Source organism: Eubalaena glacialis, chromosome 5, assembly GCF_028564815.1.
Source record: "Eubalaena glacialis isolate mEubGla1 chromosome 5, mEubGla1.1.hap2.+ XY, whole genome shotgun sequence".
Taxonomy (NCBI): Eukaryota; Metazoa; Chordata; class Mammalia; order Artiodactyla; family Balaenidae; genus Eubalaena; species Eubalaena glacialis.
Genome location: NC_083720.1, coordinates 137,641,695 through 137,663,396, shown reverse-complemented (window position 1 = coordinate 137,663,396; position 21,702 = coordinate 137,641,695). Strand labels below are relative to the sequence as shown.

Sequence of the window (21,702 nt, the reverse complement as noted above, 5' to 3'; positions counted from 1 at the left end):
GATGCAAAAAAGTGTGTATAATATAATCCTATTTTAGTTAACAAAGTTTCCCAAACTTACTGTATATTTTTATACATGATTATGTGAGGATGTAAAAAAACATGAAAGCTTAAAAAACTTAGGTTATTGACATGTAAATGGAGAGGTTGATATGGGGGCAGGGAAGACCAAGCAAAAAAGGAGAAGATGTTATCACATTTATGCATTTTAATTAAGCTTTGTATGTGTGTATAAAATGTTAAATAACATTGAAAAAGCAAATTAAAAATAGACACAACTGGGGCTTCCCTGGTGGCACAGTGGTTAAGAATCCGCCTGCCAATGCAGGGGACACAGGTTCGAGCTCTGGTCCGGGAAGATCCCACATGCTGTGGAGCAGCTAAGCCCATGCGCCACAATTACCGAGCCTGCGCTCTAGAGCCCGTGAGCCACAACTACTGAGCCCGTGTGCCTAGAGCCCCTACTCTGCAACAAGAGAAGCCACCACGGTGAGAAGCCCGCGCACCACAACTAAGAGTAGCCCCCGCTTGCCGCAACTAGAGAAAGCCCGCCCGCAGCAACAAAGACCCAACGCAGCCAAAATTAAATAAAATAAATTTATAAAAAAAAAAAAGTAGACACAGCTGGTGAGTGCCATTAAATTCTATTCAGCAGTTGTTCACTGAATGCTTACTGTATTCAAGACAGCATGGTGGGTGTAATGAGTAGTACAACTATGACAGTTATTAATAATTATTATACCAACAATCATCAACAGTGCTTGATTGCTTAGTGCATGCTATAGCCTGTTCTAAGAGCATTATGTATAACCTCATTTGATCCTCACAACAACCTGGTGAGGTACTTATTATTGTTATCTACATTTTATATATGAGAAGACAAAGAAAATAAGAAGCTTGTGTAGTTTATGCAGTTTAAGTGGTGGAACCAAGATTTGAACCCAGATGGACTGACTCCAGAGGCTATTAATCATTAAAATAATGGTACCTTTTTTGTCCATGAGTTGCTTATTATGGTGAAACAGTGGCAATATAGAAAACAGTGAAATCCGTGCCGTCATTGAGTTTAAGAACAAGATATGGGAGCCTAGAAAAGAAAGGAGTTGGTCTGACTGCAAGAATACAGAAGATTTCACATCAAAATCGAATATTAGTTGACTTTGCAGGGTAAGCAGTTATTCTGTAAACAGAGAATGCACAGAAAGGCATTTTAGACAGGAAGAATTTAATAAGCACAGTTGTAAAAATGGGCATATGCCTGGAAAAAAGCCAGTAATCTAGTGGGACTGACACATATGTTGTGTGAGAAAGTAATGAGATGAGGGCATAATATTAGTTGAGGCTCTTGGTTTTGACGTAAGGTATTCTGGACTTTAGGCAATTATTAATCACTGAATACTTTTTTTTTTAAAACCAAATGTACCAAATACCAGATTTATTTATTTATTTATTTTTAATTAATTAATTAATTAATTTTTGGCTGTGTTGGGTCTTCGTTTCTGTGCAAGGGCTTTCTCTAGTTGCGGCAGGTGGGGGCCACTCTTCAACGTGGTGCACGGGCCTCTCACTATCGCGGCCTCTCTTGTTGGGAGCACAGGCTCCAGACGCACAGGCTCAGTAGTTGTGGCTCACGGGCCTAGTTGCTCCGCGGCATGTGGGATCTTCCCAGACCAGGGCTCGAACCCGTGTCCCCTGCATTGGCAGGCAGATTCTCAACCACTGCGCCACCAGGGAAGCCCCACTGAATACTTTTGAAAGAACAGTGATATGCTCTGGAAAGAACATGTTTCTGAGGTTTCTAGCCTGGGTGAATAGAAATTGGGAAGTTGGACCCAGGTTCCATAAGACTCAGAAACAATCTTCATGTACTCATTTTCGCGTTAATAGGAAAATTGGAGAATCTAAGATTTATTTGTAAAGGGGGAGGGATAATAATCAGAGGGGACTTAAATCCTGTGTTGGTCTTTGAGTTCTCAACTAGCAGAAATGGATTAAAAGAAAGAATGAAACAAATATACTTTTAAAGTTTTTTTTTCCTCACATGTAGCATAATTTAATGGAAGACGCAATAGACTATGTTTTTAAATAAATCTATTTTATTTTATTTTTATTTTTGGCTGCTTTGGGTCTTCGTTGCTGCACGCGGGCTTTCTCTAGCTGCGGCGAGCGGGGGCTACTTTCGTTGCAGTGTGCGGGCTTCTCACTGCGGTGCCTTCTCTTGCTGCGGAGCACGGGCTCTAGGCGTGCGGGCTTCAGTAGTTGTGGCACGTGGGCTCAGTAGTCATGGCTCGTGGGCTCTAGAGTGCAGGCTAAGTAGTTGTGGCATGCAGGCTTCAGTAGTTGTGGCACGTGGGCTTCAGTAGTTGTGGCTCGCGGCCTCTAGAGCACAGGCTCAGTAGTTGTGGTGCACGGGCTTAGTTGCTCCGTGGCATGTGGGATCTTCCCGGACCAGGGCTTAAACCCGTATCGCCTGCATTGGCAGGTGGATTCTTAACCACTGCGCCACCAGGGAGGTCTGCAATAGACTAATTTTTTAAAGTGTTCTGGGTTTTAGGCCTGGCTCAGGACTAACTCTGTAAAGATATATTAAGCAAAAAAATAAGATGGAAACTGAGTTACAATATACGAAAGCTGAAAATACTATAATTTTTAAATACAGTACTTTCCATCGTCATACTAGTAAAAAACAATCATTTCTTCCTTCTTTAGCAGGCAAACTTTTAAAGTAGTTTCATTTTGTCAAATACTAAACCCTTTTGATAAGTGAAATATAATATTCAGGAGAGACTGTTATTATTTCCAGCTCCCTAAGCCAGGTGCCCCAAACTGACTTAATGCCATTCATTTGGAGATGAATTTGAAATTCTTCCAGTCATGCATTGACTACATTTTACGTGCTTGAAAAGCATGTTAGTGTAAAAATAATTTTTATTTTCATTTGGTGTGTGTAGCAATGATGATAGTAAAGCTTTGCTGCTATATATGTAGATGAAGATTATATTCTCTTCAGTTGCAAGAAATACTTAATTTCTTTTTTAAGAGTGTTGCTATTACTAAGACTCTGTATATTTAGAAAATATTGAGTGGCATTTGAAGGGGGATAAATTTTTCTCCTAATGGGTATTATCAATAGTGATATAGTTGTCCAGAGAGATAAACACCTCTCTATCTGCCAGTCAGTCTGTCCATCCATCCACCCACTTACTATATAGTAAGATGATAGAATGAACATTTGAAAATATACACTATATTTTTAGATCCAGTAACCTTGAAACTAAAGGTACTATTTCTAGATAACATCTGTGAAGAAGATAAACTCTTAAAATTATGCTACCATGAATAGCATAAAGAACTTCAGATTTATATGTGGAATCTAAAAAATGATACAAAGGAACTTATTTACAAAACAGAAATAGACTCACAGACGTAGAAAAACTTATGGTTACTAAGGGGAAAAAGGGGGGAGGGATAAATTAGGGATTTGGGATTAACAGATACATACTACTATATATAAAATAAATAATTAGACCTACTTATAGCACAGGGAACTATATTCAATATCTTGTAATAACCTATAATGGAAAAGAATCTGAGAAACAATATATATATGTATCTATCTGTATATATCTGAATCACTTTACTGTACACCTGAAATATTGTAAATCAACTATACTTCAATTAAAAAAAAAAACTCAAGTTTCGGCTAATGAGATTCAGAAGGAAAAAAAAATGAATGAAAATAAGACTAAAAACTGAATAATTCTGGGACCTAAAATAATTTCCTTTTTGATCTACTTTGTGACTGAATATCGATATCCTTACATATAAAATAATGCTATCGGCATTCAGGTGTCTAATTAGGGAATACTATTTGGAAAATACAAATTTGTTAAAAATGAATGGTATGTCTTCCCTACCATTAACCATTCTTTTTTTTTTTTTTTTTAATTTATTTATTTATTTATTTATTTATGGCTGTGTTGGGTCTTCGTTTCTGTGCGAGGGCTTTCTCTAGTTGTGGCAAGTGGGGGCCACTCTTCATCGCAGTGCGCGAGCCTCTCACTATCGCGGTCTCTCCCGCTGCGGAGCACAGGCTCCAGACGCGCAGACTCAGTAATTGTGGCTCACGGGCCCAGTTGCTCCGCGGCATGTGGGATCTTCCCAGACCAGGGCTCGAACCCATGTCCCCTGCATTGGCAGGCAGATTCTCAACCACTGCGCCACCAGGGAAGCCCCCATTAACCATTCTGACCGTCAACCCCACCCCTTAGGCGAACTATAAAGCAAAAGTTGCACAGTGCACACTGTTTGACTTTATATTATTATATTAGAAATAAACTGGTTGTTTTTCTCTTTTAAAAAAAGAAAAGAATTTCAGGACTTACTAGCTTAATATGATACTGTCTCATTTTGACACTGGCTCTTTGGGACAGTGTATTCTTTGATGATGGTGATTATCTTAGGCACTTCTATAGTCAAGTTATTTAAATATAAAAATAGCCCCACCTTTCTTGTCAGTTTTTCTTAGATTGATATTAAGAAAAGAGAGGAACTGATAGCTGTAAAATTTTAGGTCTTATTGAAACTCTTGCATTGCAGTACACACTTAAAGACCAGCAAATTGAGTTTCTGGCTAATAGAATAGAGAAATTGGAGCATAGAGAGCCTCTGGTGCCTAATGGTATACAGGACTGGGAGAGAAAAGTCTGGACAAGGTTGTTTCAAAGTTCTAGCAGGAAAGTATAGCTGTCTTCATATCTTTATGTCTTAATGTCTTTTACAAGGGCTTCTAAGAGGAGACACTTGGAATGAGAGCTAGCTTGCTGATCAGGGTTATCAGAAGTTGCAGTCATATTTCTTCCAAATGTAACAAGGCCTAAAAAGTGGCAGTTCTTTACATTGATAGGTAGATAGCTGGATAGATAAAGGAAGTTATCTGTCCAGCTGGATAAAGGAAGGAAGGACAGAAGGAGAGGCAGCATAACATTCTATGTATTTATTTTATTTTTTAAATTAATTAATATTTTTTATTGAAGTATAGTTGACTTACAATACTGTGTTAGTTTCAGGTGTACAACAAAGTGATTAAGCTATACATATATGTATATATCTATAGTCTCTTTATTCCTTCCCATTATATTTTATTACAAGATATTGAATATAGTTTCCTGTGCTGTACAATAAATCCTTATTGTTTATCTATTTTATATATGGTAGTGTGCATCTGTTAATTAATTCCATACTCCAAATGTATCCCTCCCCCCCACTTGCCCTTTGGTAACCATGTTTGTTTTCTCTGTCTGTGAGTTTGTTACTGTTTTGTAAATAAGTTCATTTGTACTATTTTTTTAGATTCCACATATAAGTGATATCATATAATATTTGTCTTTCTCTGTCTGACTTTACTTAGTATGATAATCTCTAGGTTCATCCATGTTGCTGCAAATGGCATTAGTTAATTCTTTTTTATGGCTGAGTAATATTGAATTGTATATATATATGCCTCATCTTCTTTATCCATTCATCTGTTGATGAATATTGAGGTTGCTTCCATGTCTTGGCTATTGTAAATAGTGCTGCTATGAACGTTGAGGTGCATGTATCTTTTTTTAAATTAATTTTTATTGGAGTATAGTTGATTTACAATGTTGTTGTGTTAGTTTCTGCTGTACAGCAAAGTGAATCAGTTATGCATATAAATATATCCACTCTTTTTTAGATTCTATTCCCATATAGGTCATTACCACATGATCGATCCAGCAATCCCACTCCTGGGCATATATCTGGAAAAGATGAAAGCTCTAATTCAAAAAGATACATGCGCTGGATCATGTGGTAACTCTTAGTTTTTTAAGGAACCTCCATACTGTTCTCCATAGTGCCTGCACCAATTTACGTTCCCACCAACAGTGTAAGAGGGTTCCCTTTTCTCCACACCCTTTCTAGCATTTATTATTTGTAGACTTCTTTTTTTCACATTTTCATTTTAATTACCTCTTTAAAATGCTAGGGTTTTGTGGCCACGTGGGACTTATGTACATTTTCAATCACATAGGACTCAATATTTTAAATCATTAAATTCTCATTACACATTCTGCAGTTCATAAGCTACCCTATCTATACGTACTATCATGTGTTTAAGTATTAACTTGCCTACGATCATTTAAGTAGTAAAAGAGTGAAAATGAGACCTGCGACAGCAATTCTGCATACTTGCTGAGTGACCTTGGAATATAAATCTCTGTAAGTCCCTATAAAAGGAGAAAGTTGATCCAGAAGATCACAGATCTCTTCTATCCCTAATAGTCAATGAATACCCTATTCTTTTTTTTAAATCAAAATATAGTTGATTTACAATGTTGTGTTCATGTCTGCTGTACAGCAGAGTGATTCAGTTATACATATATATACATTCTCTTTTATATTCTTTTCCATTATGGTTTATCACAGGATATTGAATATAGTTCCCTGTGCTATACAGTAGGACCTTGTTGTTTATTTGTAGGCTTTTTGATGATGGCCATTCTGACCAGTGTGAGGTGATACCTCATTGTACTTTGACTTGCATTTCTCTAATAATTAGCATCGTTAAGCATCTTTTCATGTGCCTGTTGGCTATCTGTATGTCTTCTTTGGAGAAATGTCTATTTAGGTCTTCTGCCCATTTTTTGATTGGGTTATTTAGTTTTTTTGTTGATGATCAGCATACTATTCTAATTCTCTGGTGAACATGTATATATTATCCAGAGAGAGAAGAGGACTCTGGGCAATACCACGGTCATGCTAACATTAAAGGGGCAGAGAGAGAAGAAGACCAAGAACAAATGTTTAGAGACACTGGTGTTTTGAATTAAGATGTCAAATAATAGAATTGAGAAAAGTCCATTGTGTTTGTCGAGATATCATTTAAGACTTTTGCCAGACTAATTTTGATAGAGTTTTAGACACTTTGGTTAGATTGTGGTTTTAAGAGTGATTAAGTGATTAAGAAGTAGGAGACAGAGAATTAAGGACCAAAGTCAAATTTGCTTTAATGCCTTCTTTTAAATTAATTAATTAATTAATTTTAATTTATTTATTTTTGGCTGTGTTGGGTCTTTGTTGCTGCGTGCGGGCTTTCTCTAGTTGCGGCGAGCGGGGGCTACTCTTCATTGTGGTGCGCGGGCTGCTCATTGCAGTGGCTTCTCTTGTTGTGGAGCACAGGCTCTAGGCATGCGGGCTTCAGTAGTTGTGGCATGCGGGCTCAGTAGTTGTGGCTCGTGGGCTCTAGAGGCACAGGCTCAGTAGTTGTGGCACCACGGGCTTAGTTGCTCCGCGGCATGTGGGATCTTCTTGGACCAGGGATCGAACCTGTGTCCCCTGCATTGCCAGGCGGGTTCTCACCCACTGCACCGCCAGGGAAGTCCCTGCTTTAACTCTTTGAAGATGTCATATTTTCTTTCACAAGACAAGCTAGACCATATGTTGTAATATAAGGAAGAGATTATTATTTTAAGGAAAAAATTTTTATTTTAGTTGTTAATACTTCTTAGTACTAGAACTTCCCAAGAAAATTATCGTTCTCTACTTACTGCCCCTACCCTCCCCACCAGCCAGAAGCTGAGAAATTTTCTATTAGAATAATTACAGTGTCTTAAATCATAAGTAAATATAAAGTACGGAAATCTGGATTTACACACACAAAAAATTTGGATGGTAAGGATTCACTACTGAGATGTACTGTCATGCTTTGAAGGAATCCAAAAATAATACCCCCATTCCCTACCCAAGTTCAGAATCACTGGCGATATAAGCAGATGAGTTCTCTGTTGGAATTCAGAATAACTGCTTTAAAATTGGTAAAGTCTAGAATGAAGGACAGAGCTTATTTGTATAGTCACAAAGGAATGGCTAATACTTCAGGGCTGAATTAAATATATTTACTAATAATCTTGTCACTGGTGCAGCTGGACAGCCAAAGATGGGGAGGAACAGAGAATTCTTGCCCCTTCTACTAAAAAATCAGGAGCCCAGAAGGGGCTGAGCCATGCATATCCAGTTCTTCTCTCTCAACTTGTTAATCAGATAAATCATTCCTCTCCTGGAGAATGGAGGTGGCAGTTGCCAAGTGAGGAGCCAGAAGAAGTGTCACTGTAGTAAAAATTCCCCGTAAGGAAGCTTGAGACCAGTGGGAAAAGGGTTACTGCCCCAGTCATTTTATTTTCCAGTATGATCTTTTAAGGAGGTATAATTCACACAGACTAAAATGCACAGATTTTAAATGTACAGTTTGATGAGCTTTGACAAATGTACATACTTATGTAATCACTATTCCAGTCAAGATATTAACATTCTGACACTATAAACAGATTCACAGCAAGAGTTTTTTAAGTACCAACCTGTTTGTTCATTTTAAATGCTTAAAAAATACATTAAATTTGTAATAATTCTGTTGACAGCGTTGGTTGTCTCTGGATGAAGAATTTAATGAACTTTTCCTAAAAAGATCCCATATCATTAGTAGGCATATAATTATTTCCATGGAGAGACTGAATGATATTTTTACTGAGTAGAATTCTTTTAAAGATGGAATGTTCTATGTATTTTTTTAGTTATATATTTTATATTCTTAAGTACTTAAATTGTCTTCACTGATATCTTCCTATATTAGAATATAAGGTCCTGTATTTCTATTTCTGATAATATGGAGTGCATAATGTGGGTGCATAGCAGGTAACATTTACCTTCCCTTCCCTATTGGTATACTTTGGCTCGTAAGTGTGTGATACAAAGGATGGTAACTAGACAGCTTTCTGCAAGTAAGGAATTCATTCCCTTATTCACTTAGTTAATTTAACAAATATTTACTGGCTACCTTTTTGTGCCAAGTAATAGGTATAGTGCAATGACTATAGTTAACAATGTGTCCTGTACAATATAGAGGGGGAGTATATATTACCAATTAAACAAAAGAATATATAACTGCACACTGTGAATAGTGCTGTGAAGGATGGATGCAGTGATAGAGAATAACCCTGGAGGGTTGGGGAAGAGAAGACTTAGAAGAACAACGATGGTCTCTGGGGTTGTGACAGTTAGGCTGAAACTTGATAAGAAAGGGATGTCAAACAAGGAGCACTGGGGATGGAATGAAGGAAAGGAAACAAGTAAAACAGATCCAGATGCCAATATAGGTAGTACTAAGTACGTCTTAACTACTTTATTACTTGTTGACTCATAGTTTTGATGTATTATTATCATTTGACTAACATTATATCTTTTTTCCTCAGTGTTGTGGTAATTACTTTTTATTACTTTTAGTAATATGAACTTAGATATGATATATTATTCATACTTTATTTCAGAAAAATCAACCTAATCTCCATGTAATAAGATTGAACAAGTATATCTGAGATATGATGCCCTACAACTTCTTTTTAGGTAATAGAAGACATACATCTGAATATAGTTTTCTTTTCCTTTAGGGAAATAAAATCAATTTCTCAAAACTATTTAAGCCCTCTTAAGAAAATAAATATTAACATTCGTTGTGAATGATAACCTGGGATTTTTTGTAAAGTAGGTTTAGGATTACTAGGTTAATCACAGTTGTACGAGGCATCACTAGAGCATATTAGTATTATTTAATGTAAATTTTTAAGTCTACTTTTTCCTGGGTTGACCTGGAAAATAAATTACCACTCATTTTATAATAGGGAATTCCACTTTATTCCAGCTGGCAATTTACAAAAGTCTATTAAAGTTTATACCTTACTTTGAAGTTAGAAAATGCCTAAAATTCTAATACTAAAGCAGCAATCCCAGGGGTCCTTGGTATCCTATTAGGGTGCCCGTGAGGTCAAAACTATTTGTGTGGTATCATCAAAAGACATTTTTTGTCTTTTTTCACTGTATTGACATTTGCATTGACAGTGGTGCAAAACCAATTGTGGGTAAAAAATTGCTGGTGCTTCAGTATGTGTGAATCAGGCTAGTAGTAGCACCAAACTACAATAACTAGTAATTATTGTATTCTTTACCATCGTATACTTGAGGTTAAAAAAAAAAAATACCAGTTTCACTTAAGAATGTCCATGATGAAGCAGGAAAAACAATGTTTTTAAAACTCTCAACTTTTTTGTACACATTTTAAAAATATACTATGTGATAAAATGGGAAGTACACAGAAAACACTTGCATTGCATTATAACGTCTGATGGTTGTTTTTAAGAAAAGTAACTGTGCAATCTTTTGAGTTGTGAGCTGACTGAGATACTTTTTTTCATGGAATAACATTTTTTTTTAATTTGAAAGAACAGAGAGACGAACTGGCTTTTCATATTTGGCAGATATTTTCTCACGAATGAGGTTAATTTGTCATTTAAGGAAAACAACTGACAGTATCTGTTGCTGGTGATAAAATTAGAGGTTTTAAGAGAAAATTAGAATTTTGGAAAACTTGTATCACCTTAAGCTTGACAGCTTCCCAGTACTTAGTCTTTAAAAAAGATTAGTGAAGATATTAACAAATGTGATATTTTGAAATAGTACAATGAAATGTGTCAGTGTTTGGAAGATATGCATAACTCCATGACCTAATTTTTTAAATGACCAATGCATTGATGATAAACATGTTGCATGCATGAAAGATGCAAAATGCAAAAGAGCAATGGATTTTCATGTAACAGTTGGCAGAGCTCAGTGATATTGTTTCAGATTTCACATGGTAACTAACCTTTAAAAAACTACCACTAATCAAGTTTTGGTGTAGTATCAAAGAATATCCACTGTTATCTGAAAAGGCTGTTAAAATACTCTCTTGTTTTCCAACTATGTATATGTGTGAGGCTGAATTTTTTTCATCTACTTAACCAAAACAACAAATTATAAAGATTGAGTACAGAAGCAGTTATGAGAATCCAGTTTTCTTCTATTAAGGCAGACATTACAGAGATTTGTGAAAATGTAGAAAAATGCCACTCTTCTCAGTAAGTTGGTTTTGAAATATAATTATTTTTCATTAAAAATATAATTATGTTAACAGATAATAGTTTTATATTTGTTAGGTTTAAATGAATTACTAAAATAAGTCTTTAAAAGTCTCATTTTTAATTTTTAGTATGTTAAATATCAATATAAATAATTGAAAAAAGAGCTCTTTTGTACATGATACTATACGTAGAAAATCCTGAACACATCATTAGAAAACTACTAGAGCTCATCAATGAATTCGGTAAAGTTGAAGGATACGAAATTAACATACAGAAATTTGTTTGCATTTCTATACACTAACAATCAGAAAGAGAAATTATGGAAACAATCCCATTTACCATCGCATCAAAAAGAATAAAATACCTAGGAATAAACCTACCTAAGGTGGTAAAAAAACCTGTACTCGGAAAACTATGAGACGCTGATGAAAGAAATTGAGGATTACACAAACAGGTGGAAGATATGCTGTGTTCTTGGATTGAAAGAATTATTATTGTTAAAATGACCATACTACTCAAGGCAATCTGCTGATTCAATGCAATCCCTGTCAAAATACCAGTGACATTTTTCTCAGAACTAAACCAAATAATTTAAAAATTTGGATGGAAACACAGAAGACCCTGAATAGCCAAAACAATCTTGAGAAAGAAGAACAGAGCTGAAGGATTCATGCTCCCTGACTTCAGACTATATTATAAAGCTACAGTCATCAAAACAGTATGGTACTGGCACAAAAACAGACACATAGACTAATGGAACAGAATAAAAAGACCAGAAATAAACCCACACACTTATGGTCAGTTAATCTACAACAAAGGAGGCAAGACCATGCAATGGAGAAAAGACAGTCTCTTCAGTAAGTGGTGCTGGGAAAACTGGACAGCTACATGGAAAAGAATGAAATTAGAACATTCTCTAACACCATATAAAAAACTAGACTCAAAATGGATTAGAGACCTAAATGTAAGACCAGATATTATAAATTTCCTAGAGGAAAACATAGGCAGAACACTCTTTGACATAAATCGCATTATTTTTTTGGATCCATCTCCTAAAGTAAGGAAAATAAAAGTAAAATAAACAAATGGGACCTAATTAAACTTAAAAGCTTTTACGCAGAAAAGGAAACCATCAGCAAAATGAAAACACACCCTACTAAATGGGAAAAAATATTTGCAAATTATATGACTAATAAGGGACTAATATCCATAATATATAAACAGCTTATACAACTCAACATCAAAAAACAAACAACTTGATTAAAAAATACGCAAAAGACCTGAACAGACATTTTTCCAAAGAGGACATGCAGATGGCCAACAGGCACATGAAAAGATACTCAGCGCCACTAATCATTAGGGAAATGCAAATTAGAACCACGGTGAGATATTATCTCACACGTGACAGAATGGCTGTCATCAAAAAGAACACAAATAACAAATGTTAGTGAGGATGTGGAGAAAAGGGAACCCTTGTATACTTTTGGTGGGAATGTAAATTGTTGCTACACTGTGGAAAACAGTATGGATGTTTCTCAAAAAAATAAAACTAGAACTACCACTCCTGGGTATATATACCAAAACACTTATTCGAAAAGATACATGCACCCCAATGTTCATAGCAGCATTATTTATAGTAGCTAAGATATGGAAGCAACCTAAGTGTCCATCAACAGATGAATGGATAAAGAAGATGTTGGGCGGCGGTGTCTGTGCGTATATATACACACACACAATGGAATACTACTCAGCTATAAAATAAGAATGAAATTCTGCCATTTGCAACAATGTGGACAGACCTAAAGAGTATTATGCTAAGTGAAATGAGTCAGAGAAAGACAAGTACTGTATGATATCATTTATATGTGAAATCTAAAAAATACAACAAACTATTAAATATAGCAAAAACGAAACAGACTCACAGATATAGAGAACAAACTAGTGGTTATCAGTGGGGAGAGGGAAGGGGGGAGGGGAAGTAAAGGGGTAGGGGATTAAGAAGTACAAACTATTATGTATAAAATAAGCTACAAGGATACATTGTACAACATAGAGAATATAACCAATATTTTATAACTATAAATGGAGCATAACCTTTAAAAATTGTGAATCACTATATTTGTACACCTGTAATTTATATAACATTATACATCAACTATACTTGAATAAAAAATTTTAAAAAGACCTTTTGGGGTCCTAAATAATTTTTAATAGTGTAAAAAGATTTTTAACAATCTATGGTCTAGAGGAATCCTTGTATAATTTAGGAGGAGAGCATTGCTTTAAAATCCAAAATGTACATGTTTTGGCTTAAAGCAGTACTTTGAAGCGTTTTTTAAATGGCAGTGTTAAAACAGGTTTTATAGTCATCAGACTTTATTATTTTAAGTCATATCATTTTGAAACTTTTCTAAACCTTCATTTTCATTTTATGTATTTAAAATACAACAGAGGAAGCCAAAAATGTAATAAAGTATTATTTGCAAAGCTATGTAATTTTTTGTAGACCTTTTGTTTTTTTCAGTTAACCATGGCTTTTGTTCCTGAACAAGCTAAATAAGGTACAAGAATGCTGAAAAGATGTTCTGTGACTATCTATGGAATATTCTTGGTATCTTACAGATACAGAATGAATATTTTATATGAGTTAAATGGATAAAATTTTATTTAAAAAATATGTAATCGTATAGTCCATTGCCATTTTGGAATGTATGTGGAAATTAATTCACCATAATGGGAGCCTTATGCCTGTTAGTGGTACTGTTTATCATGTAACATGATGGTTAGAGAGGTTTCTGATTGCTCTTTTTTCTCTAAGCAGATAATCTCAGTGATACCTTGAAGAAGCTGAAGATAACAGCTGTTGACAGAACTGATGATAGTTTAGAAGGATGCTTGGATTGTCTACTTCAAGCCCTGGCTCAAAATAGTAAGTTTTATTATGTTTACTCAAATGCCAAACAAAAAAATCAAATCAACAGTCATTCAGAAATTGGTATATAGTTTAGCACATAACTTACATTCACATAACTTGAATTCTTTTGAATCCTATCCCTGAATACTGAGATTGTTTTACATGTTCACCCTCCTACTTACCTCGCCTCCCCCAGGATACTGAAAGCCAAGTTGATAGGCAGAAGAAAGGAGGAATTGATTGGTGGTGATGACATTAATACCAGTCCCAGAGAGAGGCAGTTCTTAACAGATAAGCGCCAAAGTTGTTTTTCTTCTTAATACCTACATTTATGCTTTAAAAAAAGACTGTGTTTACATGTGGGGAGGAGAAACAGAGAGGAAGCTTTGAAAAAAAAAAAAAAGAAAGAAACAGAGAGGGAGCTTAAAACACTTGAAATTTTTTTTCTGAGATCTTTTTAATCATTTTACTTTAAAATAATGTGTATGCTTAGGTTTAATTGGAAAGAGCCATCAGTAGTCATCCAAAAATCTCGTAAAACTGAGGTAACACTTGATCTTTGGTGGCGTGGTAAATAATACTAGAGATAAAAATTATACAACTCTTCATTGACTAATACATTGTATTGTTACATTTGATCCATCGTATTTCTATTCACTAATTTCTGTATTATCACAATGAATAGACAGATACAGAATAATTTTCATTTGTTTCCTTAATTCTCCTTGGTTGTACTGTGGTTTATGCTGTACTTGTTTTTAATTATGCCATTATTTTATCCTGGGACTAATTATGTAGCTGACAAATAATTCAGGAGGAAGTATAGACTGTATTGTTAGAGTTCAATTTCAAGCACTCTGATATGTATGCATTTTTTTTTTCTTTTTTCTTTTTTAGTAAACTGTGATTAGAAAATTTAAAATAATTGATTGCAGTACTCTTCATCAAAAAGCACATTTAAGGCTAGCTTTTAAAATTCTGTTTTAGTAATTGTTTGCTTTTGAGATTATAATTCTGTCAAGCTATTTAATCTTAGAGATATCAGAGAAGGGATTTAAAATAAGGAGTTCAGTAAAAACATCTGGATAAGGGTCACAGTGGTAAAGAAAAAATAAGAGAGAATGTGTAAGGCTGTACTCTCCATTATAGTAGATACAGGTGGCTATTTAAATTTTAACAATTAAATTTAATTAAAAATTAAGTTCTTTAGTCTAACTTTTCAATAGCCATGTTTGATTGGTGACTACCTTATTGGGGATCACAGGTATAAACTATTTCCATGATCACAGAATATTCTTTTGGATAGAACCACATAATGACCTGATTTTTACACATGCCTGTATAGGCAGATTTACGTAATCTTGTAATTAGTCTGTATAAATTGAGTATCTCAAGTTCATTTTTTTCAAGCATTGTTTTATTATAACTTATTTTGTTTTAAATGGCACAGTTTTTTCTCTGTGTTAAAAACAAGTAGTATTTTCTAAATGGACCATTTGTTCAGGACCTGAAGGACATGGAGGTGATGTCCTTGGTTATATGTGGAGGCTTGCTCAGCCCTCTCTTGGAAAGACTGGTACACAGATAGATGAAATTGTTGAAGAGAAATTTAAAAAGGAAGCAAAATTTTATAGCTTTTTAAAGAGCAGATTCAGGAAATATTGACAAGTGTATATAGTGGCTGAACTAAATTTCAGACCCATTGCAGTTATTCGTTGGACCCATTTATTGAAAATGGTCTTGAAATTATATATCATAAAATGTTAAGGCCAAATAGTTACAAAGTGGTAATGAAGACAACAGACTCTACCAATTTAATTATTGACTCTTTAGGAAGGGAACAAAAGGAATATGGCTTCTTAAGAATCTGTAAAAAATTCATAATTGTCCTCACATCTGAGACTATGGACACAAAAGAATTTGATGTAGGAAGAGGTGGTTCGTGCAGATGTTCCGTCTTTGACTTACAAATGATATCTATCATTGATTAAGCATCCACTGTGTACTCAGCACTAGACTTCAGACTTATATCTGTTGTCTAATCTAATCTTTCCTATAGACCCATGAGGAGGTATTATATACGTCACCATTTAAAAGATAAGGAAACAGTCCCTGTAAGGGTACTTGCCTTGCTCTGGCAGAATACAGAGTTTGAATTTGAACTCTTAGTTTACAAAATAAAAAACTACATTCTGAATAAAGTGCAGCTTTTTTCCTGAGTTTATAGAATGTGAAAGTGTTTTCAGAAACTAGATTTTAATATTGTCTTAAATTTTTGCTTTTTCTTTAAAATAGTTTCAAATTATTATTACAGAGGAAGAAAATTTATAAACCATTTTCTCCTTTGAGCTATATATTTATTTTATAGATATTAATTGGTATGTTTTATAAAATTAACATCTAGCTTTTAAGCAAGAAAAAAATTTTAAATACCAGGGAAATGTTTATTTTATAAAGTTCTTACTTCCCTGAATAAACTGTTTGATCCGTCACTACTTCTATGCTCTTAAAGGTAAAATTATAAAGCATATAACTTAGAATCTATACTGGCTTTTTTTACACAGAGAAGTTCTAATTTCATAATTCTTCCTAGTGTCAGATGTTTTAACTAAAAATATCAGTGTTTGCACTAGAATTGCACCTGATCAAGAAAGAATGATTTCTCCATTCTTTACAAGATGGTAATGTGTGTAATGGACATCTAATCTTAAAGTTCTATTTTACAGTTTACTAACCTGTCATTGGAAAGCACATTTCTGAAAGGAAAGAAATTATGCTTTTAAGTTTTTACAGTGTGGGAATTTAGTATATTTGAATTGTACATTACAGATTATCATAATCTGAATTAGAACTTTTGCTTTGATGTATGACTTCAGAGTGTTTTCTTAAATTTGGGGGGGCATTAAATCTAGTATATGTAAGGATCTTAAAAGACAAAAGTTGAAAATTTGAATACGTACTAGACTTTATGGAAAACATTTTGTTTGAGCAAGCATTTGTGTAAATCTCTGATCTAAATTAATATAAAAACATTCATTCACTCATATAAATACTTCAGATCTCAGCTTTAAAATGTTTTTAGTAAATATATGAAGGCTACCAGCCAAGAAATCAGCCCGTTTTTTCTGGTCTCTTTTGATTCAGAGAATAGTTAGAAGATTCTCAGTAAATGCTTGTTGAATTGTAGTGTCGGTTATTCTATTTCATGCCTATTTGAAAATGTAAAACAGCCCACATTTTTGTCCCTAAACATTAAAGCAGGAATTGTCCTTAGAGAGTATGACGTCTGAACCACCTTATAAGAAAAACTACTAGCATGAATTAAAGGCCCCAAAATAAGCAAAATTAACAGTCCATTCATAATAAAAATTCTATTCTGTTGTAAGAGCATGGGGACCATGTTCTTGTTGGCTGGGGGAACCTCAAAACAGTGCCAGCATGATCACCAGCACCACTTTAAATTTTTTTCCTAATGGATTAGGCTGTTTTCCTCTTTCTCATTGCCTCATATACCTTTGTATTTTAACTTTAACCAATTGCCCGATGGCAATTCCTATTTCATACAGGTGTCACGTAATTGTTTATTATCTATAGAAAACCCTATGAAAGAACATCAGTTTACTTGTCTTTAAAGAAGAAAGTATTTAGTATCTAGTTCCATATTCCTAACTTCGTAATACTCATCTACCTGTTGAATTCTTAGGTTATTTCTTAACGCTTGTTCTTTATTTTATTCAGTATGTTGATTTTTGGCTCCCTATTAGGCTATAATCCTAAACATATCAAATTATGTATAGAAGCTACTAATGTAGATTATAAATCTTCTCTAACAGTAAGAATTGTCTGTTGTCATTTGCTTTTAGTCTGCTTTATGCCTTTAATATTTCTGAACAGACTTACTGTCATGTATCAAAATTATTTCCTAAGTAAGGGACTTCGAAATTTATTATCAACTGTTTTTCAATAACCTTGTTAAATCTTCATTTACTGAGCATGAAAGATTGCTGCTGTTTTAGTAGAAATGAAAATTTATTTCACTTAATTCTTTCACAGTAATATCTAGATTTCAGTTTTTTACCCTAAGTTATCAAATGTATCACAGAGTGATACATTTGCAGTTTTCTTTGCAAGCTAAATTCATTATGGTGTTCATCTCCTTTATATACTTTTGTATTATGTGACTCTTTTTGTTATTGTGTCCATCATTAATGAGGGCTTATGACTGGTGCTAATCATAAATTACCAAAGGTTCAGTTTTTACTAAATAAAGGTAGTATTTTAAGAATAGAGGAGACTAGACTAAACTAGAGAACATGGTCAACTAAAAAGACACTGACAATTCTTGATGAATTAAGACCCCTGGATTGCCATAGAGTAGTGGTGGCCACCTAAGTTTGAATTTTTCTACACAGTCTAAAAAGCCATACAAATCAACAAAAAATCAGATAAAATCAAGTATCTATAACCTATGCCCTGGAGATACACTAAGAACTTCAGATTATTAGGAGAGAGAAACTAATATCCAAATCTAGCCTGCTCAGCTTCAGAGCCCATTTTTAGAGAGAGTTCATGAAGACTGCAGAGACTACATGGAAAAGACGAGAGGGGTTGAATCAGGAGCCTAGGGGTGATAGTTTACAGTTAAAAATGCCTTTAGAAAGAAAAAGTCTTAACTTGGTGGGAAAATTCCAAGATCTGGCCTTAGATTCAATTGGAGCATTGGCTATTGGGATTCAAAAGGAGGAGACTTAAAAGTACACAGGACCCTAGGCAACAGATCAGGAGAGTGCCACTTTGGGGGATGAAATTGTTCTCGCTTGTAGACTTGGTGTTGAAGGGAAAGAAGGATGCAAGATGGAGAAAGTAAATGTACTGTAGAAATAAGAAAATCATACTGTTAGAAGACACACTAATAACCCCCTTTGGTTTAGGTTCGGAAGAGGGAGCTTTTGAACTAAAAAACCTGAGAATTCATCCTTACCCTTACTGCATACAACTTTTACTGCTAGTTAAAGAAAAGAAAAACTATACACTGAATAGGAAATTGCAGGCTATATACATACATAGGTGCTACAAGGAACAAAGCAGAAAATAAGAATCAAAACATTTTAGTTATTGAATTTTTTTCTCCTAAACCACCCACAAAGCGGTTATCAGTAACAGAACACCATGACCTATATTAAACATCCTTAAGCCTTTGCAGATATGAAAAGGAAAATGAATATCTGGGTAAGAAATTCAGAAACTTGGAACCAAAGTGGATAATTACTAGGAAGATGTAAAGTAAGAGTTGACTAGAAGATAATGAAGAAAAAGAATCATATTAAAAATTAAGACTAAATTACAAGGTACCAAGGAAGAATAGAGGTGACTGAAAATTTAATAAGGAGCATTGAGGAAAGTGGGCAAAATGAAGACAGAATAAAGGATCAAAGAGAAAATGATTAATATAGAAGATAGGCAAAAAGATCCAACATACGTGCAACTGGAATCCTCAAGGAGAAAAACAAAACATTGAAACAGAGCTAATATTTAAAAGTATGAACTTTTCTGAAGTATAAAAAGACCAGAATCTGTATGTTGAAAGGGCCTAGCATGTACTTGTGAAAATTGACCTCGAAGAAGTCTAGCAAAACTTTTAGACTTTAAAGGTAAAAATAAATACAAAGGAGAAATCCTCCAGGCTTCCATGCTAAAAGATCAAGTTATTTAAAAAGAAAAGAAAATTAGATTGGCATCAGACTCTTCAACATCAATATGCAAAACAATTCAATATTAGAGCAGTATTTTCAGAAAACTCAAGGAATAAGAATTTTATATTGAGCCAAGGTGCTCAGTAAGTATCAAGGCTATAGAAAAATTCTGTTAAACATGGAAAAACACAGGGAATACTATGCTCATTAGCCTTCCAGAGGAGTCTTCTAAACTTGTACTGTCCAATACAGTATCCATTCTCTGACATGGCTATTGAGCATTTGAAATGAGGCTAGTCTGATTTTAGGTATGCCATAAGTGTAAAACACATACTATACTTTAAAGACTTAGTACTTCCCCAAAAGTAAAATATCTCATTAAACGTTTTTAAATTATTGATTACATATTGAATCTCATTTTTAAAATTTTATAAAATATTTATAAATATTTCTATTGGAGTTTTATAGGCTATCATTTCTTGAATTATGGGTGGTTTAAGAATTGGACCAACCAGTATGATACGATGGAAATGCAGCTTAGAAACAAAATCATCATCATTGTCATCAATAAAATATAGTTGGGTTATTCAGTGGAGGAGAGGACATTTTTAAAAGAGGCCATTTAAAATAAGTTCATTATCCTAGGGTTAGATTCTAAGGAAGTAGTAGCATATAGGTCCAAGATATATGTTAGTCAGAAGCAGAAAGAAGAGACAGTATATATTCAAATATATTTATATCCAGGAATTCGTAGAAGAAGGGTCACAGAAAGGCTTGAATCTGAAATAATGAGAAAGACCGTCTTGAAATCTTTCACAAGTCACAAGATTAATAACAAGATAATAACATGGTACTGGGTGCTGTTTGCCTTCTAAAATGCTTTTAAGCACTGTACTTCATAAGGGGCAAAGAAAGCTCTCATTATGTACAATCTCCAGAAGGAGATAAGCCTCCACTGGTATTTGTAGTTTGTGATTGAAGCATTGACAGAGAATCTGGATTTTCTTACACTAGCTAATTAATAAATGATACCATTTTTGCTTCTTAAGTTTGCTAAATTTGAAAAACTTCTTATGTTCCTGACAGTAAAATACATAAGAGAAATGTGATTTGAAATGATACTATATGCCAAATATATACTGAAAAAGATCTACCATCCTCAGTAAAACACTAATACTGACTTACTGTCACTGAGTTGTTGAGGGAGAAGCTGATGACTTTGTGCTGCTGTGTCTTCCTAACATTTGTTTCTGACAGGGTCCCATTTAACTGTGTAACTGCAGCTACCTGTAGGTCTTCTGTGGCCATATGCTTGATAGATGTTAACTGACTTCTCAAATTAAACACTAACCCAGTATGTCCTGAACGTGTCAAAAAATATGAGGCATGCAGATTGGACTTTTAATTAGTATAATGAATTGGAAATGAATTAATAAGAATTTTATATTCTCTCATGGAGCTGATTTCCAGATAGCTGGGGGCTTTGAATGACACTCCGGGAGGCATGCCATCCACCACCACACAGCCAGGGTTAATTGTGATTTTCCTGTAGGGAACTTTGACAGGGAAACCCATACCAGTGGCTTCACCAGATTTTCGACTAAAGAGGTCATTAACTTGTTCTCTTAGCTGTCTAGCTTTTTCAACTTTTGACAGTCTTTCATTATCATCATCTGGAATTGTCACCTGAATGATGTTAAGATCTTCAACATCTGATGCAGTAGTATTAACATTGAGCGATGAATTTATTTTTCTTGGAGGGCTCTTAGAGGAAGAGGTGCTCTCCTTAATTGCTGTCTCAAACATTTCAGGCTTTTTAATGATGAACTTAATTTTGGCTTTGTTTCTGAGTATCTTCTCCAGCCTTGGAATGCCAAAAGTAGATGGTCATCAGAATGGCACACCCTTGGGTAAGCCTTCCACGTGCTGAGTTCATTAAATTCACAGTCATTAGACCATTTCCAGGACTTGTGATTAATAACCAGTTGGTTGATCAGAGTGAGTCAGAAGGCCCAGTGATCCAAGAATCAGCCGAGCCAAGCCAGTTGGAGGTTCCTGCAACAGAAGAAATAAAGGAGACTGATGGAAGCTCTCAAATCAAGCAAGAACCAGACCCTACGTGGTAG

General features: G+C 34.6%; 2 protein-coding genes across 7 annotated transcripts in view; one reads left to right on the top strand and one right to left on the bottom strand.

Moving 5' to 3' along the window:
- The window catches only part of RAP1GDS1 (Rap1 GTPase-GDP dissociation stimulator 1), a 155,998-nt gene that overhangs the window by 23,201 nt on the left and 111,095 nt on the right, over nt 1-21,702 (top strand). For 5 of the 6 annotated variants that reach the window (XM_061192602.1, XM_061192601.1, XM_061192605.1 and 2 more), the window contains exon 2: nt 13,788-13,898. In XM_061192602.1, coding sequence (XP_061048585.1) covers nt 13,788-13,898 — 111 coding nt within the window. The remainder of the gene's footprint in view (nt 1-13,787; nt 13,899-21,702) is intronic. The other variant, XM_061192603.1, reaches the window with a different exon arrangement.
- Nucleotides 20,978-21,495, bottom strand: LOC133092492 (general transcription factor II-I-like). The gene has a single exon (XM_061191795.1). The coding sequence runs from the start codon at nt 21,380-21,382 to the stop codon at nt 20,978-20,980; it is 405 nt and encodes a 134-aa protein (XP_061047778.1). The 5' UTR covers nt 21,383-21,495.

Coding starts and splice junctions, on each gene's coding strand:
- LOC133092492 (XM_061191795.1), bottom strand. CDS start 21,382: ATGTTTGAGACAGCAATTAAGGAGAGCACCTCTTCCTCTAAGAGCCCT.